This window comes from Bos taurus, chromosome 11 (genome assembly GCF_002263795.3).
Source record: "Bos taurus isolate L1 Dominette 01449 registration number 42190680 breed Hereford chromosome 11, ARS-UCD2.0, whole genome shotgun sequence".
Classification (NCBI taxonomy): Eukaryota; Metazoa; Chordata; class Mammalia; order Artiodactyla; family Bovidae; genus Bos; species Bos taurus.
Window position 1 is genome coordinate 95,356,018 of NC_037338.1, and position 16,831 is coordinate 95,372,848.

At 55.1% G+C, this 16,831-nt stretch overlaps 1 protein-coding gene across 4 annotated transcripts in view; it reads left to right on the forward strand.

Annotated features, from left to right (window-relative positions):
• NEK6 (NIMA related kinase 6) overlaps nucleotides 1-16,831 on the forward strand; it is an 86,233-nt gene that overhangs the window by 40,919 nt on the left and 28,483 nt on the right. For all 4 annotated transcript variants that reach the window (XM_059891225.1, NM_001098988.2, XM_015473581.3 and 1 more), the window contains 4 exon segments: nucleotides 1,970-2,088; nucleotides 11,605-11,745; nucleotides 13,137-13,199; nucleotides 16,522-16,632. In XM_059891225.1, coding sequence (XP_059747208.1) covers nucleotides 1,999-2,088; nucleotides 11,605-11,745; nucleotides 13,137-13,199; nucleotides 16,522-16,632 — 405 coding nt within the window. In that variant the 5' untranslated portion in view covers nucleotides 1,970-1,998.

Here is a 16,831-nt window from a genome sequence, read left to right on the forward strand (position 1 = left end):
TCTTTACCATCTGAGCCACCAGGGAAGCCCCAAATTACCATGTGTGGGGGTCAAAACTGGTGACTTCACAAGGAGGAGAGCATCGGGCCAGGCCATACTGGGCAGGGGGTCTCAGCACCCGAGACTTGCTGCTTGGCTGAGGTGGGCACCACCTATGGACAGTGCCCTGCCCCACGTGGCCTCGCTTCCTGCCATCTACTAAGAGAGGGGTGCGAGGGAGGAGCTGGGCCTGTCCTGGGGACACAGGAAGGTTGGGCACTGGACAGCACTGTGCACATTCTAGGGAGGCTCTTGGAGGGCAGAGCCAGGGAGGCCAAGAGTCAAGGTCAGAGGGTGATTCAGGGCTTGGTGGCCACACTTTGACAGGTGTCATAGTCATCTCGGAACCTGGGAGGGCTGGCCTGTTGACTGCCAGAAAAAACTACAGTGGGGGGAAAGGAAGAGCAACATGTGACCAGGTCTGCAGGGCTCTGACTGTGCCAACCCCAGTTGTGAGGGGGGTGGGTTCGGTGTGGGTTCCTTCCCGCTGCCCAGACCACCCCCTTCACGTGGGGCATGTGTGCACTCAGGAGACACGTGCAGCCAGGCTTGCCGACCCCCTGGGCCAGAAGCCTGTCAGCTTGGACTTCGGCTGGTGGGGATGGCCAGGGATGACCAAGTTACACATAGGTGGCGATAGGCAAGGTCCGTTCAGAGAGAAAGATGGTGTCCGGGTTCGGGTTCTCCAGAAGCGGATGCTGAGACGAGGCCATGTGGGCGAAATCATGAGGGAGTAGGGGAGCAGACAAGCAGGGGGTGTTATTTTAGACCAGCTCACCCCGCTTGGGTGTCTACAGCTCAGAGTTGTCCTGACCAGGGGCTTGCACACTCGCCCCTTGGCCACTGATTCCTGGGGATGGGGACTCCAGCACTTTAGAGGGTGTAAACAGTGCTGCTCCAGTAGCCTGGCCAGTCCTTCTGGGTTCTGTTTGGAGTGGGTCAAGGGAGAGGTGCCCGTGGGAATGCCAGGGCCATGCCTGGTGGAAGGAGCAGCAGCCTAGTTGGGGGTGCTCGTCACTTGCCTGCTCTGCACCCCATCTTCCAGGTGTCCTGTGGGAGCCCCGGCCTGGCCCTGGACACTGTGTTAGGTGCTGCAGAAATGCTGGTGCTTGCGTGGAGGGCTTTCCTCCTGAGGAGGAAAAGGGGCTGTACAGCCTCTTCTGTGTGCCTGGGCCTGGGTCCTACCCAGGCCATGCCTGTCTGCTGGGAGTGATACTGAGATGGCCTTCAGCTCAGGCCTGGGCACATGACAGGTGCTTCATCACGGACAGCTACTGCGGTTACTATGGCAACTGGTGGCTGGCATCCTTGCCTCTCCTCTCTGAGAGGGCCTCTGATGTGGCTACACCAGCCCTGGAGGTTGAGGGAGCTGCTCCCTTGTGCCGAGGGCTCTGCCCCTGCCTGGAGGTTTGTACAGGACTGTGAGTGGGACCCTCGGCCTTCCCGGTGTCTGGAGTGCCAGGGCCCAGCAAGGATGGGGACGGGCGGTCCTTCTTGATTTGAGACTTGCAGTCTGACTCAGGGTCGGTCTCTCTTGGCCACTAAGTTGCCAACGGGGATTGTATGGGGTGAGGATGGAGGTCAGGCCTGGGGGACAGTGATGTGGAAAGAACAGGCTATGGAGTCTGGCCCATGTGGTGTTGAATATGGTGCCTCTCTTGCTGGCTGGCAGGCCACCTTTGGGCTTTTCCCGGCTCAGAGCCTGCTTCCACCTCTATCCAGCGGGGCTGATCCTAGCAGCCTGGTCGGGACAGCGTAATGGAGGGAGGTGTGTCACGCAGGCTGTCACGCCCCAGCGCTGCCACTTCCGAGCCACATCACCATGGGCAAGTTACCCGACAGCTCGGCCCCTCAGCCTGCACATCTGTAAAAGGGGGCAAGTGAAGGTGCACAGGCCTGTGTGTAAGAAAGCCCTCATTTTCTGTTGCAGCCCGTGCCCTCGCGAGGCTGGCATGCAGGATGGCAGGACAGCCCAGCCACATGCCCCATGGAGGGAACCCAAACAACCTCTGCCACACCCTGGGGCCCGCGCACCCTCCTGACCCACAGGTAAGCCCTTCTCCATCATTTGCAGTGCATCGGAGAGTCTGGGAGGATCACTGATCCCTGAGGCTGCTTCATCCCGGCCGCAGGAGGAAGCCCCTCAGCAGCCCCCAGACACCTTGAAGGCTTCCCGTTATGGAGGCAGAGTCACTGCCTGATTGTTCGGTCCTCCACCTGTCAGCCACACTCACAGATGCCCTCTGGGCTGGGACGCCTGGCATTGGACCTGCCCCTGGGGTTTCCATGTGAACGGAAGGGCTTTATTTCAGAGGGATCAACGCTGGTTAGAAGGACAGACGTAGAGGGAGTCCTGGAGGCCTGGGCAGAGTGAGGGGCGCAGGGGAACAGGCGGGGCACACCTGGGATCAGAATGTGCTTCCTGACTGAGCCGGGCTCCTCCTTTCTGGTCTCAGCTGTGCTCTGGCCCTCCCTACGGGGAGGGGAGCCTCTTTGTCTGGAGGCAGCAGAGTTTCAGGGACACTGGTTCCCTTCCACCTGCCCCACCTACCCTCTGTGTAGAACTTTGGAGAGCCAGGCAGCCTTTCGCAGCTTTTCAGAAAGTGGCTTCTGGGATTCTGGGCTGCCCGCACACCCCACACCTTTCACGTTGCACCTTTCCCTAGGGTGCCCTCCTCGACTCCTCCAGGCCTCAGTCCAAATGCCGCTGCCCCTGAGGAGCCTTCCTGTTCCCCTCCCTGCTCTGTGCTGCGCCCAGACCTGTGCACAGGCGCTGGGTCAGGGCCACGATCGCATGTACTGGAACACTGCCTCTCAGGTCTGCCTCCCTTCGTAGACAGAATCTCCTGGGTGGGGCTTCACCTGCCAAGTTCGTGAGCTGCATGCATCCACCCAGGACACGGTCGTGTGCTAACAGAGCCAGGTCTGCTTTTAGGGAGCACACAGCCTCACGGGAGAGAAAGACAAGAAAGAAAGCAGAAGAAACTGGGGGCCATGGAACTCCAACAAGGCATGTGGTCTAAACTAGGGAACCAGAGAGGCCTCCTGGAGGAAGTGGCTTGCAGAGACCTAAAAGGGGGACAAAGAGCTTGGCTGGACAGACTGGCCAGTGCCAGATGCTGTTGGGTGCTGTGGGCAGCCTGGAGTGATGAAAAGTAATTGTTGAGGGTTGGCTTTTGTCCCAGGCCTATGAGACCTAAATCAGGAGGAGATTCAGAGAGAGCCACCTTCCTGAGTCTTGTTAGGATTGTCACAGCTTCTAACTGCCTAGTTTTGTTGGAAGACTTCAGGTGGACTGGTGTTTGACCTTCTTGGGCAGGGTTGCCATGTACAGTTGTACAGGTTCTGCACTGCCCAAAGGTGCCTGGCCAAGGCAGCAAGGTGAGTCTGAAGTCCTTCTCCTGTACCTGAGCTCTTATTCCGCTGTGCTTCCTGGTGTGAGACTAATCAGCCCAAGGAAAGGTGCACCTCTGTAGATTCACAGAGGTGACGTGTGAAGTACAAACTGCATGTGTGTGCACACAGGAGGTCCACAGGCAACCGTGCTGCTCATCCTCCCATCCCAGGCACCGGCTGGGATGTAGGGGCCCATTTTCTCAGTGAAATGTGAGGAGGCAGGTCCCAGAAAGCTGGGAAGCCCATAGACACTGCTGGTCCAGGGTCCACCAGGACACTTCCCCAATGGCTGGGGGCAGCGGGCCTCCTCGGGTAATGTAGCAATTTGTCACATTAAGTCATTCACTAACAATTGAGTCCCCCTTGATTAATCTCCCAGAATTAGCCAGTTGCATTTTGAGCAATTAGGGTTAATTACAGCCTCATTTGGCAGAGCAGAGAGGCCTGTAATTATTTCATGAACAAGGCGAGGAGGTGGTGGGCTGCGGTGGCAGCGCCGTCCGGGTGTCTCTTTGCACATGTTGGAGTGGGTAATGACGTAGTTAAGTGTAATTAGATATGATTACTCAGCATTGGCAAGCGGCTGGCGGGAAAGGTGCCCCCGGTCCACCAGTATCTGGCCAGGTCTGCGGAACTGGGGCGCAGCCACATTGATGCTGGGGCTGCTGCAGGGTGGGGCTGGAATGAAAAAAGTCAAGCACTCTGTCTCCCCTCATCTCATAGAGCACTGGTCTTTAAACACTGTCTGGGGAGAGATCATGGCTTGAATCTTGTCTGTTTCAGGACATAGAAACACCTCAAATTGATGGCACAGGCATTTTCCTTTATGGCAGGAGGCACTGCTGTTTCCCTGAAGTCACCTTAGAGAAAAGAGCCAGACTGCATGATGGCAAGAATGCTGTGCTCTGGACCAGGCAGGATGTGGTTCCTCACTCTATTCCCTCACTAGCCAGGTGACATTGGGTAAATGACCTCTCTGAGCCTCAGTTTCTTCTTCTGTAAAATGGGGCCACAGAGTGAGATGATATGTTTTAAACACCCAACATGGTATTCAGCATTGTGGGTGTTAAGGAAATGGTATGTGATTGATCTTACTCTTATATTCTAAAAATCATTTTAGTTTTCACAGCTCAACAGCCCAGGGCTGGAAATATCCCCAGTGTAGAAAAAACAATTTAGTTAGCATGCAAACTCTGACTTTTGTTAACCTTCTGTGTCCAAGGCTAGTGGTTTGTTCATCTGAAGGAGCTTTCTAGCTCTGGGTGCTGTCAGCCTATGAAAATAAGTTTGCTGAACCGGGTAGAATTTTATGTGAAATTCATATAGACTTGGAGAAGCTGAACATGCTTGCTTTTATGGAGGTTTCAAATGAATGAATGAATGGAGTTGAGAAACAGCTTAAAATGCCCCTTTGGTTTATGATTTTTACCTGTTTGCTTCAGAGCATTTTCATCAGGAAAGAAATGCAAGGCTGAGCTGACCCATTAAGAACCATATGAATTTCCAAGAAGGAGAAAGGTGTTCTTGTCTGAGAAAGCCTCAGTTAATGTGTCTTCCATTCTGGAAAGTCTTTGCAAACCTGCTTGGGACATGCCAAGTTCAGTTATATTCGTCACTGTTCGGAGAGAGGAATGTGCGTATGTTCAGGGGATGGGGACAGCTGTCACTAGTTCCGCATGGCACCACAATCTTCATGAAAATCTTCCTAAAGCAATAGTGGTAGATAAGATTTAATGATCAAATATTAATGGCCATTAAAATTCAAGAAGTGTTTGCCAAGTGTTATAAATTCAGCGAGTGCTTGTCTCCTTTCTGCCTTGGGTCTGCTGGGGAGCCCTTCACATAAGTAGATAAAGACCGTGTAGAGGAAAGGCTCCCAGGGAGGGATGAACTGATGCAGAGGGAGCCTGGAGAATGGGGTGGCTTGTTTTGCCCCAGGGATCAGGGTTGATAAGGAAAGCTCTAGAAAGGAGATGACATGTGGGCTGATGTTGATCAGGAGTTTGGGGTATGACAGGGAGAGGCCATGTTCAGGAAGAAGAAAGAACCCAAGCTGAAGGTGCAGGATCAATCGGGTTAGATAAGCATTTAAATACCTGTGCTTAGGTAAAGTAGCACAGCAGATGCTTATGAAAGGTCTGGAATCCACGCTGTCATTTGGCACTGTACCTGCAGCAAACAGGAAGCCTGTTATGGATTTAAATTGACAAGGGGTTGGGGTTTTTTTAATTTTTTTTTATTTTTTAAGGGGTTGGGGTTTTAGGTCCCTGGTAGCTGGTCATGAGTCAGGTGAAAATAGGAGGTCACATGATGCTTTGACCTTAAATGGGCTGGACACGAGGAGGGAAGATTCCAGAGACTTCCAGCAGTAACTGAAGGGATGAGGGGGAGAAGGAGGTCGAGGACGTGGCCAGCCTGCTGGCGTGGGAGCTGATGCTTTTCATGGTTTGTTTCCCTTCAAGTCTTTGCTTGTTAGTTGTTGGAGCCGGTTCCAAATTCTCTCATCCGTGTGTTTAAGCTCAGCCTTCCCGGAGTTTGGTTTGTGAGGCTCGTCCTGGGGGCGCCGCCACAGCCGAGATGATGTTAGGTTTTGTCATCAGGCGTCTAGATGTTCAGGCTTCTTGCTCACCGTTCCCATGAGCCGATGGCACAGAGCTGAGTGTAGACAGACTTCCAAGTTGAGACAGTCTTGGTGGTGCTTGTACCTACATTGCAATGCCTGGCACTTACCTCATTCCATCCTCCTACCAAGCCAGAGGAGGAGATCTTATTTAAAACTCCTCTCTGCAGGGGAGGAAATCGAGATGTGTGGTAAGTTGTCCGTCTTGCTACCGAAGGGAAAGCCAGCAGTGACTCCAAGTCTGGTGGCCACACAGAGCCCTTCTCGCCACTCGGGCTGCAGGAGGGGAGGCTGGCTTCAGGTACGAAATTAGCCAGACCATGAAGAGCTGAGTGGGTCTGGCCTCATAAAGAGTCTGACAATATGGACTCTCTGTAAATCGCGCCCTTCTTTTGTGCCAGGCAGATTTAAAACACATCGCTGTATACACATACACTGAATCCATTAGAAGTTCCCGGCACACAATGTCAGATGTCTTTAAAGGTGAAGTTCGTTTACAGGAAATGTCATTCTGATGAAGTGTGCTTTTTAAAATCGTAGAAGCGGTTGCCTTAAAATTAATGATGCATTGCAAATATCAGGGAAAAAAGACCCATCCAGTGTAAAGATGATTAAAATTCAGGTCAGAAGTCTGACTTAGTCAGGCTAAATTTTTTAATGAGATTTCAGAAAATTAATTGGGCGGATGCATTTTTATTCTTTTAATATGTGATTTTATGCTCCTGTTTTTTTTTAAAGGATTTGTCGATGGCTGAGGCTTACCGTGGTTCAAACATTTTAAACTCAAATTAACACAGAGTGAAGGGTGTTTGTGGCCTAATTTGATCTGACTTGGGAAAGAGAGCTAGGTTTTACCAAGCTTTCTGGGGTGGCGGTATCCTGGAGTGGCCCAAGACACCAGGTCCCCCTGCTGTTTGTCTGATGTTGTCCTCCCATCTCTTGGGAGACTGCGGTCCGGGCTAGAAGTGACTCAGGACCTTGGCCATGTCCTTGACTCGTGACCCCACCAGATTCCTCCTGCTGCCCAAGGAGTTGTTCCCAGGGGTTCCTCCTCTCTGAGATCATTAGTGCCCCCTCTCAGGCCCACTGCCACCTCCCTGTCCCTCCACCCCATCTCTTCTACCTTTGGGGGAGAACTAAGGGGCTCCCACCATGGGGAAGGGGGATGAATAGTCAGAAATGGCCTCTGGTGCCCACAGCACAGCCTAGAAAGGGGGGCAAGCCTGTCATCTAGTTCTTTGTCCTTGGCAAACAGCTCTGAGTGACTGATGGAAGGACAGTCAAGTCAGAGGCTGCAGGTACATCCATCTCACCCCTTTACTGTAGCCAGAGGATGTCGGGTAAATGACCTCTCTGAGCCTCAGTTTCCTCATATGTGAAATGGGGCTATGAAGACCTATTTAAGTGAGATGGTGTACTTTAAACACCCAGCACCATGGGTGCTAAGGAAACAGGATGTCATTGATCTTAGTCTTGCATTTTAAAATACATTTTACTTTTTATAGCAAGAGAATCCGGAGCTAGGAATATGCTTAGCGCAGACCCTCAGTGGAATGGGAATGCAAGTGGTATTGATAACGCCAGCTGACAGTTCCCTGTTTATTCCCTGGGCCAGGCTCCCACCTGGCTGGGCACTGTGCACACCCTGCCTTTGTTTCTCCCCAGCCCCTGGGAAGTCTGCATTCCTCCAGACATTCTGCAGTGCCAAACCAACAGTAATAATAGCAACAAACATGATAATAACACCAAATATGCAGCATTTCCTTAGTATCGGGCCCTCTTCTAAGTGTTCACTCATTAATTATTTAACCCCCAACAGCCCTCCGGAGGGTTGTTGGACAACCCTCATCTCACTTAAATAAGTCTTGATAGCCCCATTTCACAGATGAAGAAACTGAGGCTCAGAGAGGTCATTTACCTGACATCCTCTGGCTACAGCAAAGGGGTGAGGTGGACATACCTGCAGCCTCTGAGTTGACTGTCCTTCCATCAGTCACCCAGGGCTGTTTGCCAAGGACAAAGAACTAGATGACGGTTGGACAGATGATGGTTGTCCAACAGATCCCAGCTGGACAGATGAGGAAACTGAGGCCCAGAGGGCTTGCTAGGAAGTAGCAGAGCCAGGACTTGAACCCAGGCCTCCAGGCCCCAGTGTCAGCATTTCGGCGGACTGGGCCAGAGTGGCAGTCACCTCTCTGCTACCCTGGGCCCTGGGGTTGTGTGTATTTTCCCTAGGAGGCAGAGTGGGGTCCCCGATGTAATGGGACAGTATTAGATCAGCCATTTTCAGAAAGGCCGTCAGGAGGGGTGACTGTCGGCCCCGCCGTCGTGTGGGCTGTTTGGGGCCAGCCCTGTCTTTGCCCAGCAGCTTAGAGCTCCCAGACCCTCTTCTCCTGGAGGTCCTGGGGCTGGGTTTCTAACATCCCCATCATGGCCCACCTCTCTCCCCTGCAGGAACTTGCCGGGGGCCCACCCAGGAGGTAGGTGGCAGCAGGAAGAGGCCTGGCCTTTGGGGGCAAGAACTCAGTTCAGCTGTTCCTTTTCTGCTCTGAGTCCCTGAGTTAAATTGGGGTCAGGACTCTGCTGACTCAGGCAGCTGCACCCCCAGAAGCCCTGCGTCCCGTAGTGACCCCTGCCTGAGCAGGGGTCCCCTCAGGGACAAGGCCCTGTCCTGACCCCAGTGGGGGTGGCAGCAGCCCCCAAGCCCCCTCATGCTGCACTGCCCCCTGGGTAACCTGCCCCCTCCTGGAGCCTTCCTCTAATTAGGTTGGATGGGTTGTGATAGGAAATGCAAATCTGGGTCATCGCATATTCAGAAGTGCAGGGCCGTCAGCCAGGCTGGCTGGGAGGTCCCTATCCTTCGGGAGCTTCCAGCCGTGGAGCTGGACCACATGGCCTCTGGGGAACGTCCTTAAGGTGGGTAGAAAGTGCCAGGGACTCTGGCCACTCATCACTCTGCGTTGGTAGAAGTAGGACCCTTAGAGAGCACGCCCTCCAGACCCTCACTGTCCCTAGGGAAACAGGTGGGGCAGAGAGACCCTGCCCCATGTCGCCGGGCAGCGTGCCTGGCTTTCCGTCATCTGGGAGTTCAAGTCCCAGCTCCCATTGCCTGGCTGTGCCTCAGTGTCCTTAATCATAAAGTGGGACCGATAAGCCTTGTTTTACAAGCTGTTAGGGGACTTCAGTCGTTAAACCTGTCTCATCACCTAGGACACCAGCAGATGCATGGTCGGTGCCGAACACACGAGATGGCGTGGCGCTATTGTCCTGACCACGTGTGGTTCCTCCAGGGGCCCAGAGCGTTGCCTTCTGGGGGGCGTGGTTTCAGCTGTGCCCACAGAAGTGACAGTGGCTGGGTCACAGAGTCCCTCCTGCTCCCAGCTGTTTTGAGCGCATTTCGTTGTGTCCTTTGACACACATGCCCAGGCACCTGCTTGGCAGGTCAGAGCCCCAGTTCAGGGGGCACAGAGGGGACTAAGGTGGAGGCCCATGGTGGGGGCACAGGTGGGGCTCAGGAGGCTGAAGCTGGGAGGCCTGACTAGTCACAGGGTCTTGACAGGAAAGCAGAGTTGGGTGGTAACATGTACAGGGTGAAGGGAGTATCCTGTCCTGGTTCAAATCCCCGGTGTTACTCGCGGTAGGGTCTGGAGCCTCCCCTCTGAGCCTGTTTCCTGAATGGAGTCGCAGTGACGTCTGCTCACAGGGTCCCGGGAAGCTACACGCACAGTGCCTGGCACATAGTACATGCTTAGTAAACGCATGCTGCTCCTCTTAGGTGGACACTGGGTGTGCAGGTAGGTCCATTGCTGAGACTAAAGAACTTACCTGGCAGAGTCTAGCAGGTGGTGGGCGAGAGCACCATCTTCCTCCTCCACCAGCCTACCCCCCTGCTCAGGTCCCCAGGCAGAATGTCTTAAAATCTCCCATCAGGGGAGGTAATTATGCCTGGAGACTTGAGTCAGGGTGGGCCCACCGATTGCAAGCTGCAAAGCTGAGTTCCATCTCTCAGTCCTGGCAACAAGATGCCCGTTAGGGTTTCCTTGGTGCAGAGCTGGGCCATGGCAGGTGCAGAGGTGGGGAGTAGCCGCTCAGGCTCCAACCCCAACCTCCTCATTCCTGCCCCGCCCAAGCCTGTCCGTAACATGGCTGCAACCGCTAAGCACTTACTGTGTGCATGGCTTAGCAATCTTGCCGAATTCTTGTAGCCACCCTACTTCTTTTACCCTACGGACAGGAAACCGAGGCTCAGGGTGGCTTGTGTAACCACCAAGGTCACCAACCAGTGACCCAGGCTGATGGGCTCCACAGCCAGTCACACGGGGGTTCCCAGGGCTCCTCCAGGAATGACTGGTCTGCTCTTGGCATTCCTGGTGGGGAGAGTTCCAGAACACAGCACAGGGGAACTCCTGACCTTCGGCCTCTCAGAGGCTCTAGCCAAACTCTGGAGGAGGCATTTCCACTTCTGAAAATACAGCGGCTTGCCCTGCTGTGGGTGGGGGGTGGACCCTCAGGCTTTCTTGCCCCACCCCTGTTCCCCTGAAGGAACTCTGCACACCTTTCTGCACACCTACTGTGTGCAACTCATCCAGCAGCAACAGAGACCCCATCTTCATGTCACCACCCAGTGGGGAGGGTCCTCAGTGGGGGTGATCCTCCACCTGAGAGTGGGGGTGTAGCAGGAGGGAGGGCCCACCCTGCCAGGCTGTCGTGGGGCCTCCTCTGCCCTTCCCCCCGCCCGCTTCCAGGGCCCAGCAGTGGCTCCCCCTCCTCTCCTCTTCCTGAGACCACCTTTGCAGGTGTGTTTTGGGCAGAGGGCGGACCTGGCCACTGTGCCTCACCTGTTTGGCTCCATCCTGGGCAGGTCCTGCAGCTTAATCATTGCCTTCAGCACTGACCCCTGGAGGGTCATCACGGTGCCCAGATTCTTCATGTTGCCATAAAGGGGACAGTTTATCCAAAGAATGGGCTCCGAGTGTCAGGCTGCGGGTTTAACCTGCGTGTTCCCATCTCTGTGGTGGGAAAGCTACCCCGGGAGGGGAGGTTGCTGCTTCGTGGGGTGACTTGAAGGGTAAGGGTTGGGGGTGTGTCCTGGAGCCCTGGGGCCGACAGGACCCCGCAGAACCTCCCTCCCCTTGGCGGTGTGGCTTTACTAGTTGCTGCCTTAGATGTTTATTGCACCTGCTCTGCTGGCCAGCTCCAGCAGGGACAGAAAGCATTCAGGAGTGACCAAGGCAGATGAGGCCCTGGTCCTCGAGAGTGGAGACAGAAACGAACAAAGAACAAGTGATCCGATACTGAGGGATGGAGACAAGTGTGTGAAGGAGCCCAGATCTGCAGAGGGGCATCGTCGGGATCAAAGGGAGCTGGTGTGGAGAGCGCCAAGGGGCGAAGGGCGCTTTGATAGTAAGGGGGCGATCAGGGTCCCTCCCCCCTGAAAGGCTGTTGCCAGGGCTGGGGAAGGGGTAGCACCCACCCCCAAACCCCGCCCCAGGTCTCAGCTGTCCACTCTGCCTGGCTGGTCACTGATGCCCTCTGTCCTTCCCCTCCAGAGGCACCCCAACGCCCTGTCTTTTCGCTGCTCACTGGCCGACTTCCAGATTGAGAAGAAGATTGGCCGAGGGCAGTTCAGTGAGGTGTACAAGGCCACCTGCTTGCTGGACAGGAAGACAGTGGCTCTGAAGAAGGTGCAGGTGAGCCAACAGCGCCGTGGGGTCAGAACCACACGGCAGGAGCCGGCTGGTGTCTGAACACTGTGGCCCTGGGCTAGTCCTGCCTCTCCCCTGCAAAAAACCCGGGAAACTGGCACTCTCCTCACTCATGGGGCTGTGGGAGAATCAGGCGGCCTTGTCTTTGCGAAAACTCTCTGTGAACCATAAAGGAAAACAAGGATGAGCACATGCTGAGTGCCTGCTGTATACTGCGTTATGCTGGAGCTCACAGAATCTTGACAGCAGCTCTGTGGATTGGGGATTTATCACCCCATTTTTCGGAGGAGGAAAACTGCAGACACGTGAATAACTTACCAGGGCTGGTGGGGGAAGCTAAGTGGGAGCTGAGGCTCAGATCTGCAGCCAACTGACCCTCTCTGGTAGCTCTGGGCTACTGCCCGACCTCTGAGTCCCTTCTAATCGAAGGAGTGGGGTCAGGCAGATGCGTTCTATGCAGCAAAGCCCAAGGAGGAAGCTGCTCGTGAGAGCCTTTGGGCCCCTCTGAATGGCTCTTTTCTGCAGGAAATGGCCTTGAGTCCTCCAGCAGGGCTTCCACAGCCCCTCGACTTGCTCATTTACCTTAAAGAATGAGATTAACTGGCTGGGCAGAGGACGCTCAGGAGAGGGAAGGCAGTTCAGACACAGTGACGAGGTGGAGAGATGGGCGAGGAAGCCCCGCCTGAAGCCGGACAGTGTGATTCTGTCCTTGTGGATCTGGGTGCTGCACACGTGGCCTGGGATGGTCGGAGGGGACACAGGCTCCTCGGTTCAGAAAAGGCCCGTGTTCTGCGCTTTGTCTGCCAGGGATGGGCTCACATGGGTTCTCTCTGTGTTGGTTTTTAGTGCTGGGATGGGTTCTGCGGGCGGGCGGCTGTAGTGTCGCCTTCCGGTTTGTTCCTATAAGTTAGGATGTGCTGGGAGGACCCACATGGAGTGAACACGGCCTGGGGGGCATCAGGGGGTGCATGCTATACCCCTTCTTCAAACTTGGTCCACATGACTGCCCAGTGAGGTCAGGCTGTTGGCCCCATTTATAGACGCGAAGACTCAGGCTCCAAGGGTGTTTCCTGTCCTACCCCTTACTGGTGCATGAACTTAGCAAGTCACAGGACTTCTCTGGACCTCAGTCTCCTCCTCTGTAAGTTGGCCAGCATTAACCCCCACCTCATAGGAGCTGCTGAGATGATTGAGTGGGAATTGGTCAGCACAGTGCCTGGCATGTGATGGGCACCCAGTTATCTGAACCATTGTTCTTACAGGGTTCCCGCTGCAAGGAGGCGTGAGAACCCAGACTGGGGTCCCGGGCCTTGTGCTCCCTCTGGGGCTCTGGGTGCTTGTTTTAACCACTCTTTCTCTGTCTTCTCTCACTCAAGATATTTGAGATGATGGACGCCAAGGCCAGGCAGGACTGTGTCAAGGAGATTGGCCTCCTGAAGGTGAGTGCCCTGGGCCGAGCAGGAGCCCCACGCTTCCTTAGGCCAGGCTGGGCCATGTCGTGACCATCACAGCCCCTTAGCCCTTTAAATTCAGAAACGACGTTCTTTGGAGGAGGGCAGCGGCTGGTTTGTCCTCCTGTGGCTGAGTGGGGACCCGCCTCGCCTCTGCCCAGTCCTCGCGGCGCCCCCAGACTGGCTGTCCTTGACCCTTGCGGATCTGGATGTGGCGGCCGTGGACCAGGCTGTTGGGGAAGGAGCGGAGGTGGGTGTTGGGTCCGACTGCGGTTTGTCTGTCTCTGTCTCCCTGTCGGTCTCATCCCATCTTTGCGCTCAGCCTCGTGCCCTTGTATTTATGCGGTGGCACGCACGTCTGAATATTCAGCCAGGTGCGTTCTCTTCTTCTCTCCCGTTCTCGTGCTCCCTCCAGGAGATGCTCTGTGCCAGGGAGACAGAGCCGAGCCAGTCTGGGGCACTGGGCAGAATTAACAGCCGAGCACGGGGCCCCGGGTTCTGGGAGCTAGAGGAGCTCGGGGCCCCTGAGGTGTCCACCTGTTGGACTCTAGCCAGGCCTCCAACAGGGAGGAGGCAGGATGCACAACTGGGGATGGGTCCCCCGGGAGTAGCTGATGTGCCTGCCCCTCTGTGAGCAGAAGTCCTTGGTTCCACCGGAGCTGCACAGGGTTGTGGGAAGGACAGACCTGCAGGGCCCGTCCAGGGCGAGGGGTGGTGGTGGTGGATGGTGTCTATGGTCATCCTTTCCCCCTTCCTGCTGGATTCCCCTCTGGTCTCCTGAGAGTCAGAGATGACAGAACTTTCTGGACTAGACCTATTTCCCTGGTCTAGGGGTGGCTCTCCCTGGGCTCTGCCCTCCTCCCCTGAATCTCAGGTTCAGGATTCCACCTGAGAATTAGGAGGTGATGGAGGAGAAAAAAAGGGATGGGCTTTGGAGGCCCGGGATCCTGGATTCAAATGCTGATGTCTTCGTTTACAAGCTGTGCGGCCTTAAGCGTATGACTTAACCTCCCTGAGCCTCAGTTTGCCCATCAGCCCAATGGTGAGAATGCCGGCCTTACAGGATATGGGCAGATAGAGAGAATTAAATAAAATAGTATCGGGGGAGTTCCCTGCTGGCCTAGTGGTTAGGATTCCAGGATTTCATTTCCATGGCCTGGATTCAGTCTCTGGTTAAGGAACTGAGATCCTGCAAGCAGCGTGGCATGGCCAAAAAATAAATCAATGAAAAATTTTTAAAAATAAAGTAGTGTCTGAAGAGGGCCTGGCACAGGAGAGCACACAGTCAGCACTGACTTGGTGTCCTCTGTCCCCACATAGAGAGAGAGCTTGCTTGGCAGCTTCCTGTAAAGTGGGCTACTGGTACAGTCAACCATGGCACCCTCCCCCGCCACCCCACTGCCCAGGGATTCCCAGGCAGGAGGGAGAACAGACAGGCGGCAGATGGTGACCTTCAGGTGATGCTGGCAGACCCAAGGGCGCCGGGGAAATCGTGCAGGGCCCAGGGCCTGGTCTCAGAATCTGGAAGGCTGAGACAAGCCTGCTGCAGGAGCCCTGACAGCATGGATGGGCGTGCAGATCATGGTGGACTTGAATGCCACATTCAGGATGTGAGACTTGAACGTGGGGACAAGAAGGGGGCTCAGCAGTGGCTGAGCGCGAGGTGTCGTGGCCATATGGGAGTTGTGGATGCTCGCAGGGGTGGCCCTTGGCTGTGATGGGTCCCAAGGGGGAGGCTAGAGGCTTGTAGGGAGGTATCCTTAACTCCAGCCATCACAGGTCCTAAAATACTCTTCAGATAACATTTTGAAAGTTTTACTAAATGATTAACTTTGGACCCAGTTGTGATCCCTGAAACTGATTCCCCAGCCCTGGGGAGTGGCTGTCTGGATCACACACCCCTGTCGCCCTACTCGTGGCCAGGAACACATGTGTGCTGCTCACATGAGTAAGGGATTGTACACGTGTGCACACCAAGCCAGCCTGTTTGGTTCTTGGGCTCAGAACTGAGTGACCACAGCCTCTTCGGTGAGGCTGCCCCAGGTGGCATGACCTGGGCCTGCCTGGTGTGGGGTCTCTGACCCTCCCCCAGGCTGCATTGCCACTGAGCGTGGTCAGCTGCGGGCTTCGCAGGCAGATACATCCCTTGCTCACTAGCTCTGGGGCCGTGGGTAAGCTGCTGACCACTTGGGGCCTTGGTTTTCTCATCTGTCTAAGGGGTTGATGACGAGAATGCTGTCTTCAGAGGTGTTGTCATGGAATTAGTGAGAAGATGCATTGGAAGGACTCAGTGTAGCATCTGGTCAGAGGCAGCCCCCGTTGCCATGGTTATAACCTCTGCCACCAGGCCAGCCCCTTTGCAGAACGTGACCCACCTCTCCAGCCTGCCTGTGGGAAGTCAACAGGAGGTGCCAGGGCACGGGATGTTTCCTACAATACAGAAAGAAGCGCGGTCCTCAGAGGGGCCACTGCGCGGCATCGTTCATGCTGTTCGCGCCAGGACCAGTGAGAGGCTGCCAGGCGGGGCAGGACAGTGACGCACAGCATAGATACGTGCCCCTCACGCCGCACCTTCTGGGCCTTTGGGAAAATGTGCTTTCAAGTGGCCTCTGGGTGGGACCCCCGCTGGACCGGCTGACCTTACTGTGGCGGAATATTTGAGTCCCTCTGCCTTCCCTAGATCCTGGAGTCATTTCAGTATAGTTTCAGTTATAAGGAATGCCAGGGTCTCCTGTCAGCCAAGCAGGGGCTGACTTCCGGCCAGTGGGCGTGCGGTCCTGTCCAGCAATCACACAGGCCACGGTGATCAGGCCAGAATCAGGGCTTCATTACTGAGCACCGTGCTCAGGGCAGCTCTCACACCAGGAATGATGTTTTCTCAAGATTTCACAAAGGGTGGGTCAGAAACTGAGAAAGTGGGAAGGAAGAAGGAAGGAGGTGGACACTTCCAAGTATTCCAGGACCACTGAGTACAGAGGTGGAGTGGTGGGGGTCTGGCCCTACCCTGGAGGGGCCTGGGTGGATGTGATGATGAAGAGGAGGGAGAAAAGGGTCATTTCCACAGTGTCTGTTGAGTCTTAGCTGCGAGTGGTCACCATGTAGATATTTCAGGGGTATCAGCCTGTGTAATTTTCACAGCTTCTCTGCAAAAGATTATGCCCATTTTACAGAGGGGACACTGAGGCTCAGGGATGCAAAATGGCTTTCCCCGTGTCACCCAGGTCTGCAGGCCATTCCCCCCAGATACTCGCCTCTCCAACTGTATCATCTCTCACTGGCTCCATCTCCCTCTTTTTCTCTGTTTGGGCAGCAACTGAACCATCCAAACATCATCAAGTATTTGGATTCATTCATCGAGGACAATGAACTGAACATTGTGCTGGAGCTGGCGGACGCGGGCGACCTATCACAGATGATCAAGGTGAGGGTGCCTGGCGGGAGAGCTGGGTCTCGGGGTGCTGCCCAGGTCAGGTGCCCCCCCACCTCAGCCCAGATCCCCCAGTGCTCTGGTCTCAGGTAGAGGCAGCTGCTCAAGGACACTCGCCCCCCGTCCCCCCTTGCTGATGCCCAGAGGCCTCAGTTATGGTCCCATCCACACTTGCTGGGAGAGGGTCAGCCAC